The 13,800-nt window shown below is 34.6% G+C and overlaps 1 protein-coding gene across 4 annotated transcripts in view; it reads right to left on the minus strand.

Moving 5' to 3' along the window:
* Positions 1-12,791, minus strand: part of Rbcn-3A (rabconnectin-3 alpha) — a 123,736-nt gene extending 110,945 nt beyond the window's left edge. For all 4 annotated transcript variants that reach the window (XM_085946065.1, XM_085946067.1, XM_085946066.1 and 1 more), the window contains exons 1-2: positions 12,541-12,791; positions 1,253-1,450 (exon numbers count right to left, since the gene is read on the minus strand). In XM_085946065.1, coding sequence (XP_085802191.1) covers positions 1,253-1,450; positions 12,541-12,627 — 285 coding nt within the window. In that variant the 5' untranslated portion in view covers positions 12,628-12,791. The remainder of the gene's footprint in view (positions 1-1,252; positions 1,451-12,540) is intronic.
* Positions 12,792-13,800: the final 1,009 nt, after the last annotated feature.

A 13,800-nucleotide genomic window follows, 5' to 3' on the forward strand; every position in this document is an offset into this window, starting at 1 on the left:
ATACTGAACTCCAATGATTATTATACTGAAGTTCTTTCTCGCATGTCAAGATACGTGTTTACTCCAGTAATATTGTGGAATGATTCACAGTAAAGTTGCAACACATACTCGTATCTTCGACAATATGACTGATCGGTCGAAAGCGTAGTGCGATAGATTGAAGAAACATAACATTTTTAGTGTAACTACACTAAATCGATATTTCATAGAAGAAAATTTATTTCTGAATTAAAAAATTTGAGAATAAAGTTGTATTTTTTGAGATACGTGGTTGTAGAAAAGACAAGATGAAATGACTTTTCGTGTTCTGGTTTCTATTGCTTTATATACATAACCTACACATGCATTTCTCAGTGTTTTGCATGATTATTCATCTTGAAAATAATGATCAATGCATTGGCTGCTTTTGGCTGCCTACATAAAATTGACGAGGAAGTATATTTTCACAGATATTTGTAACTAAATTTTAAATTCAAATGTCTGCTTTGATATGGCAATATGTGACTGATGCATGAAATGTCAAATTGTAGTCGAATATAATTATACACTGCCCAATCTTATGAACTTACATATTCAAGGCTTATTTTGGCAATTAGAATAATGTATGTAATTAACTAATTGGGTAAATTTGATATAGTAATAGAATGTCATAGTAGAAGTTCTCTTCAAATGAACCTGTACTGTGCAAAGTTACCAGTAGCTAACTTAATTAGTAGATCAGCAAAGCTATTCTTAACTGTTAACACGATAACACTTTTCTGTTATTTATATTGGTCCAAATTAACACGGAAACAATTTTATACACAAGGCGGTTATCTATCATAATTGGTAGTTCATAACATGGTGAAAATTTAAGTTGGTACGCCTGTTGAAATACGTCTCTTATTTGCGAAGCTCGTTTAAATTTCCCGAAATTTTGTCTCAAAACGTCAAAAAAGAATTGAATATTATCAACATAACCTACAATGCATGGGCCCCACATGATGAAGCGGGCTTTCCGGCCAGGGTCTTTGGCGGGTCGCCCTATCTATTGCCATCGTTAAGGGCAGTGTGATGCTCTACAGTAGCATTTCCAAAATTCTACACATGAATTGTCATATATATCAATCATCATAATATACATTAAATTGTAATTGCAAATTGTTTCTGACACTGACAGTGACACGGTAAACTGTGATACGGCCAACTGTGTACATATAATAAGGGCATGATATGGCAAAAAAAGAAGACAAAACATATTCATAAGACTTACATGTGAACAGCTGGTGTGAATGAGCGGGGTGGGTTCGAAAATGCAGACCTCGCTGTTGTAAGCGGCTGCAATCTTGCCCGTGTCAGTGCTGCAATCCAGGGAGGTGATGCGGACATAGTTGTGAACGGCTCCAGGAATGATCTGTACCCGCTCAAAGTTCGACGCTAGTATCACAATGTTGCACCCAGCAGCGTATGCCTGCAAAACAAAAAACACATTAGAAAATCATCCGCATTTAATGGTAGTTATACAGGGTCGTACATAAGATTTGTGATTCCATATTGTTGTTAGTGGTGACAATGAAGCCTAGATATGATCAGTTTTTTCGAATTTAAACACCAATTAACTAATTGCGGCACAGAAAGGATTAATACGTAGTGCTTAACAGTTTTAAAGTGTGAATATGAAACATGGACTCTTAAGAATTCAAAATGATAAAAGAAACCAATGGATTAGAAGGCAGACAAGAGTACGTGATGTGATAAGAGGTCGCCAAGCTAATGAATGGAGTGATAATGCTTGGCTAGTGGACAACTACTGGAAAAATGCAGCCATACAGTCGTACCAAAGGGGCACTAAATAACCACATGTTAAAATATGCTGGATCGACAAACTCATAAAGTTTATCGGATGTACAAAAAACTAGGGACTGAGAAGAGTGAAACAAGCTAGGAGAGGTGTTCATCCAGCAGTTGATCGACCACGGCTGATGACGATGAAGACATGAAAGATGATCCTATATTAACTTTTGTATAATAATTATCAAAGCAGGTGTAACTAGTTTGTGAGATAATTGCTGCTATATAATCGTATGCACTTATGGAAATATTAAATAATGACCTTTAATTGAATTTTAAATTAAGCATGAATATTAACACAACTTATCTTCTAGAATAATATTATTTTCTATTTAAATGGTAGGCATTTTTCAGTACACTCCCACAAGATAAAATTAGAAACCACTGGCCACCACTGGCCTGACAAAATTAACAGATATTGATTATATTTAAATGGTACACTAGTAATTTACTGTCACCAATGTGTAATGTTGTCTATAACTCAATAACCAATTAAGAGACTGTTAGCACTTATCATACGAGTCTACGACAATCACAATCTCAATGGAATTTTACACTTAGTATTAAATTAGCTACCTATACGCAGTACTATTAAATACTGTCTTCCGCATTGAGTGATCGGCCAGACAAACATCTCACTAAATTGCTTACTGACTCGTTTAATTAATTTGCCTCTACAAATGGTAAATTTTTAACACTACTAGAACCACATACAAGATGATAACAACTGTTCTATATTCGAGAGGTAAACTATTATCATCAGCCTGGGTTTATCCACTGCTGGATGAAGGCCTCCTTTAGCTCTCCCCACTCTTCTCGGTCCCTAGCTCTTTGCTGTCAAGTATATCCAACTAACTTTATGAGTTCATCTATCCAGTTTAAAATTCAATTGAAATCCTGGTCATTATTTAATATTTCCATAATTACATGCGATTATATAACATATATTATCATCAGCCTGGGTTTATCCACTGCTGGATGAAGGCCTCCTTTAGCTCTCCCCACTCTTCTCGGTCCCTAGCTCTTTGCTGTCAAGTATATCCAACTAACTTTATGAGTTCATCTATCCAGTTTAAAATTCAATTGAAATCCTGGTCATTATTTAATATTTCCATAATTACATGCGATTATATAACATATATTATCATCAGCCTGGGTTTATCCACTGCTGGATGAAGGCCTCCTTTAGCTCTCCCCACTCTTCTCGGTCCCTAGCTCTTTGCTGTCAAGTAAATCCAACTAACTTTATGAGTTCATCTATCCAGTTTAAAATTCAATTGAAATCCTGGTCATTATTTAATATTTCCATAATTACATGCGATTATATAACATATATTATCATCAGCCTGGGTTTATCCACTGCTGGATGAAGGCCTCCTTTAGCTCTCCCCACTCTTCTCGGTCCCTAGCTCTTTGCTGTCAAGTATATCCAACTAACTTTATGAGTTCATCTATCCAGTTTAAAATTCAATTGAAATCCTGGTCATTATTTAATATTTCCATAATTACATGTGATTATATAACATATTATTATATCTTAAAAACTAGGTAAACTTGCTTTGATAATTTTCCAATAGATGGCACTGTCAATTCTGTGAACAAAGATTAATAAAGGATCATCTTTGATATCGTTATTGTCATCGACCCCGGCTGAAAGTCTTCCCTAGCTTTCTCCACTTTTCTTTCTAAAATTTAAACTCAAGTACGACAGAATTCAGTGGGTATGGTGATTTGATTTTAACTATTTGATCAGTGTTCCCAACTTTGCGTTTTTCTTGCCAAATCAAGGATTTTCCACTCATCATTAACTAGCATGAAAAAACCTTATCTGATAATGTGGTGTTAAATATGTCGTAACGAAATTACCTTTAAGTATTTATTTAAAAAATTGATTACAAAAAATTAAACAAACTAGTATTTTCATGCAAAATATAAAAAGTGGACGTTTTATTATTGATAGACCTAACTATTCTAATATTTCTAATTGCAAATTTATGGATTGTAATGTAGATTTTAATTAAATATTCTAGAGCAGTGGTTCTCATGTGCGGCCACCAGAGGATTTTACTGCGGCCACAAGCGCTTTACAGAATATTTATTAATATTGTCAATTTTTCCTACTTCTTACTGTATACTGTGTAAGATCATCTAGTGTAATCCTCATAAAAAAAACAAATATCGAAGTCAGTTGACAGATGTAAACTAAGAAGCAGCCATGCGGCTCGCATTGGAAAAAAAAAGTATTGAGGAATTTCCATTTCCATTATTTTTAAATAAATATAGATATGTACTAAAATGTTAAAATGTGTTTTATTAAATGAACTTGTCTATACATAAATTGGTCCATTTTTATAGTAAATAAAATTTAGCTTTAATTTTTCCAATCACAACAAAAGTGAAACTTGGTGCGGCCACCAGACGTTTCCATAGAACTGTCAATGTCGATTGTGCGGCCACAGTTAAATTTCACGTAAGAACCACTGCTCTAGAGGAAAAAATGTCTCATTTTTTTCCCTACATGACTTGCCTCCTGAATGACAAACAGGGTCCCTGAGAGTAAGTACTGCTCTCGTGGTGCTGGGCCTAAGGCGCTGGCCTTTCATCCGGGAGCTCCGGGTTCAATTCACAGTGAGGACACAATATATTATATACAATATATAAACGATCTAAGTCAATTGACATCTGCCTCTGACAATACAAATTTCATTATTTTCAACATATAATTGATATACTTAGATGAATGTGGGTGAAAAATTAACTCTACCTACATTGCAACAAGAGAGAAGAATCTTTGATCTAATTTGATAATTTTTCCATTGAGATTATATCAAAACCAAATGTCGCGTATTCGATGCTTGCATTCTGACGGAGCTACTTTACGGTAGCGAATCATGGCACCTTACGAAGGCTCAGAGCAACCGTATACTGACCTTCGAAAACAGATGTTTGCGACGGATACTGGGTGTGCGGTGGTATGACTTTAGCAGCAACGAGGAGATAAAAGAGCGCACAAAGCAGCCTCTGATCACGCTGAGAGTGAAGAGGCGACGTTGGACCTGGCTCGACCACGTGCTGCAGATGCCAGAAAAGAATTTCAATCTGGCTTGCCTGTTCTTCAAGCCAACCGGATTCCGGTGTCCTAGAAGGCCGCTAAATACTATCTATAAAGTGTACACGGCGGAGCTACGGGATGCTGATTTGATATGGAACGATGCAAGAAGACTGGCTAGCGACAGGGATTCTTGGAGGCGCCTCGTGGTGTTCATATGCTCCAACTAAGGGGCGGATATGGCCGTATGGCCGTAGAAGAAGAAATATATAATAGTACTTGCATAGCAATGTCATAGAGTTCATTCAATTAGTCATGGCGTCTGAATGATGTTTGACACAGCAACTCGTCACGTCAACTTTATCAGAAACATTATTGTGCCAAGTGCGGGTAGGTGAAGAAAACTGTCAAACTGTAAATTTTTCACGAGTTGCCAATCAGATGAAGCAATAGATATCACGACTAAATTTAGCTACTCTACTTGGGAATCATGTTAAATAACAGCTGTTTAGTAAAAAGTCTTTATTGCTGTCTCAAGTGTCACAGGTTTACCAACACTGACTTAACACACTCTTCATGGCAGCGATTTCCAAACTGGGGGAGTGTTGCAAAGGGAGGCGCGAAAAGTTTAACACATTAAATGTAGCCACAGGTTTGCAGTTTGCAAGTGCATAGTTTATAAAACGGCAGCTAGTTATAAACTACATAAAAAAAGTCCTATAAAAGTTAGGTTGTTTGCAAACCTGTATGGAGATATGGAGACTAATTTTATTATACCTCATTTCTATACTATTGTGCATGGCCCACACAAGAGGGGGACTGACAGGGCTCCAGCCTGGAGGCCTGGCGTTGCGGATCGACCAGTTAAGTGAGATAAACACAGACCACAAATTTGTTCTATTAGTAAAAAGTCTTAAAATTTTATGTGTTTGTGCGATAGATGATAATTCACATGTAGAATTTTATTTTATAATTATTTGTAGTATATTTCCTGACTAATAAAAATGGTTATATGGAAACAAAAACCTTTGTTCAATTTTGGTTGAATCGAACTGAAGAATAATATAATAGTTTGTCAAGAAAAGCAATGCGAGTAGGTACTGTTACCATTCGTAACATCATATTTATGCGAAACGGAATTTTCTGCATTAGATGCAATGAAATCTATATATCGAGCCCGTTTAGTAGAAAAAAAGCACTTTGTGTAAAAATGTATTTAATAAAATAAAGGGGGGGGGAGGCGCCAAGATTAGATTGTTTTAAAAGGGAGGCGTAGTAACGTAAAGTTTGGAAAGCACTGATTTATGGTGTGAAGGCAATGACATTAATATGGAGGTATGGGAAATGTTATTTGTTAACAAACATTGATGTTCGGTATTGGATACCTAGCTGTTAAACTTTACAACTACATAAAAGTTGTTTATTATTATTAGTTATCAGCTAGCAATATAAATATTTATTAATATATGTAATATTAATAAATATCCAATATTCATTTAACGATGAAGCAAAAAGATAATATTATTATGCATCTGTCATAGGCACACTCCTCAGTGATGATAAGGATAATATATACAACAGTAACATGTATTTTCCGAGAGATAACCCCTATACTAGGTAAAGCCAAAAGATTAATCGCGATCGACTGGTCTATCACAAAACGATTTTTCGTTGATCATGGTCGTATTCATTATTTAAGTGTTTACTCTTCTTCATCTTATCCCTTATGCCTAAGCATCGTGATCACTCAGGAATAGGTACTGTGATATTCTGAAACAACCTTCTTCAGTTTTCCTTATCCTCTGCATGTCTTATGGTAGATCCTATCAATTTTCTAGTGAGTTCGAGGCCTCATCGGTATTCAACCAAAACATATAATCTTAACTGGGTCACAACGAACAGTATCACCAAATAATCGCAAAACGAGACATTGGTTCCGTGTCCACAATACCTTCAGCAGTCATCATCAGAACCATATATCAAAAATGTTGTGCATTCTCTTTTGTGACACAGTGTTTATAAATAACCACAAATATCTGAATCGCGCAGTCAGTTGCTGTGCGAGTTACGAGCTGAGCAGTCACAGACGCTTGGTTTTACGTAAACTATGCATCAGAGGCGAAGAGTGTCTGTTGGAGAAAGGTAACCAGGGGATGTCATTTTCGTATCACTCACTACAGAGGATCATGAATCCTTTCAAATGGCCTAGTTATATCACTCCAGCGATTTTTACATTCCAGTCTGCATAACCGAGGGTAATGGGAGACCTTTGACCATTAGGAGGCAACCTTCGGTGTCTTTTCTAAATTATTCTCTACCAGTGGCGAAGAGTAGAGGTAGGCTGTGGAGATCCGACATAAATAATGCACACTTTGTTAGTCATAGGTGCTTATTTATTTTCATATTAATACTATCGACCGAAGGCACTTGATGGAATTTGAATTTAAATTCTAATGGATTTAAGTTTTGTACTATTCCATTTGAGTAATTTTTTGCGACCCGGGTTTCGCCTTTCGGCATCTTTAGGCACTGTGTACAATCACCAAAAGGCAAACAAACACTGAAAAACGGACAAGAAAGACAGTGTTGGTTAGTTTTTTGATTCAACATTCAATACAAAGTTGAGTTACAAAAATCAACATGTAAGAACACAGCATAAGTCTACATTAAAATATTATATTGTGTAGGTAGGCAGTTGTATAAAACTGGTGTTTTTATTGCCTGTGTCTGCACATTTTTCAATAGTTATATACATCTTTGTGATTCTGCTGTGGCAATAAATGAAATTCCTATAGGATACGTTACAGATTTGTGTCTATTTACCGGCTTCACGCATGAGCCGTGCCATCGAACAAATTGGAAACAGTTTCAAGTGACAGCATTGACAATTGCACACACACGGACAGCTAGTGTGGCAAACAAAGCATTTAGCCTTGGCATCAAATAACTATCAATAGAAAATTTACCATACTCTACACTTGTCACTTTTGCAGCTAAACACAACAATGTCTGGGCATGAATACAAAGAACTAAAACTATGAATACTTACATAACATACAAATAGATTTAAAATTTATATAAGAAATGGGAAAATTTATCTTGAAAATTGTAAGTAAGTATTGCATTCATTTAATTATGCAATTCAATATTTTTTCACCCCGCATATCCATACCATAATAATTGCCATAATACAACTTAAAAAAAAACCTTGTTTTAAGATAATTGTGTTTGAAATTTTCATACGAATTCTCAATTCAATTTAAAAACCTTAATTTCGTAGGGAAATGCTATTTTTTTGATTTAGTCCAATGTAATAGAATTTAGCAATGTTATTTTACAGGGTAATAAGTAATGAACCATAGAAAATATATGTTACCTCAAACGAAATGGACATTAAATTTCTTGTCTTTAGTCTGTAGAATAATTTTCAATGCTCTATAATGCTTTGACTATAAAGTTGTGATTATATTGAGATGCACGTCGCGTATTGTCACGCTGTCACGGCGACAAATTTAGTATATGGTTTCGTCATTTTGCAGAATATTTTGAACAATCACCATCTCTGTAAATTCTATTATGGAGAGTGCCAACTCTAATATATTGCATTTTGAATTATTATTCATTATTCATGGTAATTTCAATTAATTTTAAGTTTCTACATATGCATATGTTAAAATTACTTGCGATATTACACCCATAGATAATATTTTGAACAGAACCCAACCTGCAGACCATAAATAATAGACAACATTATTATAGAAAATGCAAACTTAGTGCCAGTTGAACATGTCTAAGCATGTAGGAAATGATAAAAAACGTTAATTGATTCATGCAGGTGTCGATGCAGTGCGGCACAACGTGAGGTGACCTTATTGTTGTTCTGGTGATTTTGGCAGATTTTGCCAACTGACAATGTTCGTTTAAAGGTTCAAAATGTGCTATGTGGTGGGAGCATCAGTCAGATAACATTTAAACACCAAGAAAAACGACACTACACTTTTTTCTAGCTGCAGTTTACTGTGACGTCACGTGACAGTATGCGACGTGCAGCATAATATAATCACAACTTTACTGGTAATGCCGAAATTAAAATACCATCTTGTAGTACTTTCGATCTGCGAGACTGCATTGCCATTTAAAAAAATCAAAAATGTGACATAATAATATGTTCTTAACCTGTAGGTACCCTTCATTTTAATAATACAATATATTTCCACCGAGAATAGACTCTTAAAACGATAAAAATGAGTACAGCTTTGAATTGAAAATGTTGAGTGAGTACGTTCCTATCCTTTAGCCGGCTTTCACATCAAAACTCGTCTTGCCTTAAAACGTGTCGAATACGTCAATGTGACGTCATCGTTATTTAACACAAATAACAAAACACACGTTAATGCCAAATGGAGCTCCACAGATTGGTCGAATGCTACTGTTTCGTTTGAAAAATACATCTGGCTGTTGCAATCGACAAGTTGCATCCTTCTCGGGCTCGCCGATTACCGCATTCCAATATATATACGTTTCAAAGGCTACGGGCGACTGTCACTAGGTAGATATTGCGCGGTATTCACAAGCAACACTGGATCTCAGTTCTCGGAAGGTTTGTTTGGCACACGAGACGAGTTTTGATGTGAGAGCCGGCTACAGCAAAAATTCAATAGGCAACCTTGCTTACTTAATATTTGTTATTCACACACATTTCCACTAGTATTAATTTTGTTATTATTATCTAAGCATGTAAATTATCAAGTTGACATGTGTAAAATGTGAGATAGATAAAAGGTGTATGTCTTATCAGTTTGTCAACACCAAAAAAGTAACGGGCACCTGTACAGCAAGAAAACTTGAGGAAAACCACCAAAGGTCAGTAAACTAATAAAACATGTGAACAAAAAAATTGATCAACAACCTGACATAACATAGCAGTGGAGAAGGGTGGAGATCCGACATAAATAGTGCATACTAAACTTTGGCAGTCATATTTATATGTTTTCATTGAAGTAAGACAAGATTTGTTTTAATTGAACTGCACTTAATTAACTGCAGACGGTATTGGTTAGTTTTTTAAATTCAATTATTTAAACCCAGCCCAAAGTAAACCATAATAGATATAAAACGAATGTTAGCCCGATTAGGTCCAAACGACTATAGGGCAGTGGCGAAGGGTGGAGGTATGCTGTTAAGATCCAATATAAATAGTGCACACTAAACTTTGTCAGTCATACGTATTTGTTTTCATTAAACTAAGGCTACAAATTGCAGATGGTATTGGTTAGTTTTTAACATTCAATTAAACCTTGCCTAGACCATACCATAATTATTAATAGTAAAGGAAGGTTGTGGAGATACAACAAAAATAAGTGTGGGCCTACTGCGCCTGCGCAGTAGGCCCACACGCTGGCGTGTAGCGTGTAAAGTTGACCGGCTTTCAACTTTTCTCGGTAGAGTGTTTACAACCTGCTTATTAGCTTATTCGATGATTACACTGGGCGACATTACAGGCAGATTGTAAATTCGCCAATAAACAGCTCGTAAAGAAGCTCAATGTAATTGAGGCTTAAGACGTGTGAAATGTCAAATTGAAGTTGAATTTAATTTTACACTATCCAATCCTATGAATTTAGTATTTAAGGCTTAGTTTGCCAATAACTGCATAAAGAGTCGTTTATTTAATTAACCAATTGGGTAAATTTGAAATTATAGTGGAACATCATAGTAGAAGACAAGTGTGAAGTTACCTTCAAGTGAACCCAATCAATTGAATATTCTGTATTCAAACACTAACAATTCCTGACAATCAGTGGCACCCTTTGTCCTGTGTCCAGAAAATTGTAAATAATATGCAGACGGCTGTATCACAGTACACCGTGAGGTGTTGTATTCGAAACCGATGGTCATATAGTATTGAGATCAAATTCACATCTAAATAAAACACTTAAAAAATACGTAATAAAACAACTGAAATACGGAAAAAGACAGAAGAAAATAGGTAGGTAAGTAAATTAGAAATACAATCATATCGTAAGTATATATTTATATAAAATTCTTAATGTTTCAAAAGTCAGTTAGCAAGTAGGTGCTTGTACGTATCAATTTGTACAGATTATCAAATTAATGTTCTTATTGAATAAAATAAAACTGGAATATTACTTAACAACACGTTATTTTTTGATCTCAGTACTACCTACTTATATGGCCATATCTTTTCGGTACGACAGCGACAGCTCACGGAGAAGTTTGATAGGGCAAAATGTAATACGTACAATTTACATGTAACCCATATAATATTATGTATCTTGTTTCATATACAAATAGGTAGGTATGCAGTATTAATTGTGAAAACTGCTCCTACAGTATTTTTGATGTTGTGTATATTTGGCATGTGACATGTAACACATAATTTATTTTTTCACACAAAAATAAACGCACTCAATTGGATTCGAACCACCGATTGTTCGGTTATCAGCCGAATGCACTGTCTTTACGCCACAGTATGATACTCCAATCGTGACGATTATACATTATAATATTATAGTTTAGAATTGTTCCGTTGCCTATGCAGCGAATTTGTTATTGTCGGCCATTTGCAATTCCTTACGTAAACAAACTATTAAACGTCATAGTGGCAGTTGTTACTTTAAAAATAAAAACAACGATAAATAATTATATAATATAGTAATTTAAGTTAAAGTGTATAGAAATAAACCAACGGCGTTCCAATAAGCGGTCCTTTTTCTTGAGTGTGTAATTTAACAAGATAATTAAGAGCTAAGTAGTCGAAGAATCTAGGTTATCACAAGTTTTGTTTTTATTTTGTTACGCCAAAGAAGTATAACTTCTAACGCGCGTACATAAGTACACACACCGTTTTTTTTTATTGTAATTATTGCAGTTGTATTTGTTTAATCCTCAATACTGTAATATTATGAAAAAATATTGTAAGAAGACAATATTTAATTAGGTATGTAGCTGATACAGTTTGCTTAAATCTAACTAAATACCTATACACCTAGCAGACACCATTGTGTTAGAAACATTAAATTAACTTCAATAAAAAGCATTTAAAAAGGCAGTATGGAAGTAATTCTACACATAATAGTTATTTGTAACAGTAGATGTCACTGCAAAATTACAATGACATTATTAATTAATTTAATGAAGAATAAATTAATGACCCGTTTGGATGATTAGGTACCTATGTGAATTATGAAGAGAGAAAATATGTGTGAAATTAACAGCTACCGAATAAAACGCTTACGTCGCCAACAAAAGTAATGACACATTATTACAATTATAATATAGTATGTCGAGTGAGTGACAAAAAGATTGATATCTTAAATAAAATGTAATTGTACAACACGATATTCAAAGGGAAGGTCGAAGACACTGGGAAAAGTCAGGCGGTTATCAGTAAATCAGATGACAAGCGGCGGTGTATAACATATTACACTTGCGATCTTCCCAAATTGAGAATGATTTATAATCCCCTTATCTATTCAACCTAGACATGTTAGATAGAAAACGAGCAACGCATAAGAAACATACAGAAAGTTGTCATTACGTAAGCAAACAATACTCAAATAAATACAACCGCTCGTGCACAAGGACATAACATTCGTCCGGTCGGTTTAAAAAAATAAATGATCCATATTTTTGCGCACCGTGAATGGTATTCCTTCGACAGATCCGACTGCAAAACATTGGTCTCCAGCGTTGCACGCGCCGCTGAGCACCTGATGGCAATTCATAATTCACAAGCACTGTCGGTTGATCGAGATCAACCACCAATCTCTTAAAATTACCACTCTACTTTCGACATATCACAAAAACACATAATCAAAAATGACATTTACGTCTAGGGACGACATTTTACTATCATTGGAGCACCGCGGCCTTACAAATTTTGATAATCAGCTAAAGAATGTTGCCACATTACATCAGTGCTCGGTGCTCAATAAATAAATTGGAAAACTCAACGTAATGTCAAAAGGGGTGATTTTAAGCCAATTAAATGAATTTTATTATTCACAATAATAATATTGATAAAGACAAGACATTTTTATAATTACATCATTTTTCATTTAACAATATGATTGCTGGTGGGGCGAAGTTGTAGGCAAATTTATTAAAGTAAGTTATTTGTATTAAAAGTTTTCAATATACTAACCTAGGCATATCGCACCCCCAGTAAAATACTGTAGTAAGTCAAAAATTGGCATTTTGCAGGAGAGCCATTTCAAGTTGAATGTAAAAATTATTACTCATTTTTATGGAAAAACATGATCTATTTTCAACTGTATTCATCATTTTTCTCTAAAACATATACAAACGGAGATATTTGAATATTTCTGAGTTACGACTGTATTTTATTAGGATATTTGACAATTTCATGGTAAAATTTGAATCAACTCAATACTTTCTATGTAAATTTCCCTACCATCACTCTAATAATTTCAACTAATTTGTTGGGCACTGTAAAGGAAGGTTTTCAAAATATTAAGTTATGGTACAATCTTTAAAGATTTATTGAAAAAAAAGAAAAATACAATTATTAGTTCAAAACAACAAAAAAATACTTAATTATTTAATTTAATGGGAAAATAAATTTTTACAAACGATTTTTAATTTTTAAACATCACTTGGAAGAGAAGCAAAAAATCATAATAAAATTCACGATGTTTAGCGGTGCAGAGGAAAGCAAATCCTTCTTTTTAATTGTCGTTATTTTTGGCCACTCTTGATATGCTTTGGATATATTGAGACCATCCATTGGTAACGGTTTGCCTTTTTGCTGTTGTCGAACATTCAATTTCCTACATTCTTCATGATAACTGGTTTTAAAAAAAATAATGTATGGATAGTCTCTGTCTACTTTTATAACTTTAATCTTCTGCCACAAAACTTTTTCTCCATTTTCATCC

This window comes from Rhyacophila brunnea, unplaced genomic scaffold (assembly GCF_057557595.1).
Source record: "Rhyacophila brunnea isolate RB1 unplaced genomic scaffold, BYU_Rbru_1.0 scaffold_19, whole genome shotgun sequence".
Lineage (NCBI taxonomy): Eukaryota > Metazoa > Arthropoda > Insecta > Trichoptera > Rhyacophilidae > Rhyacophila > Rhyacophila brunnea.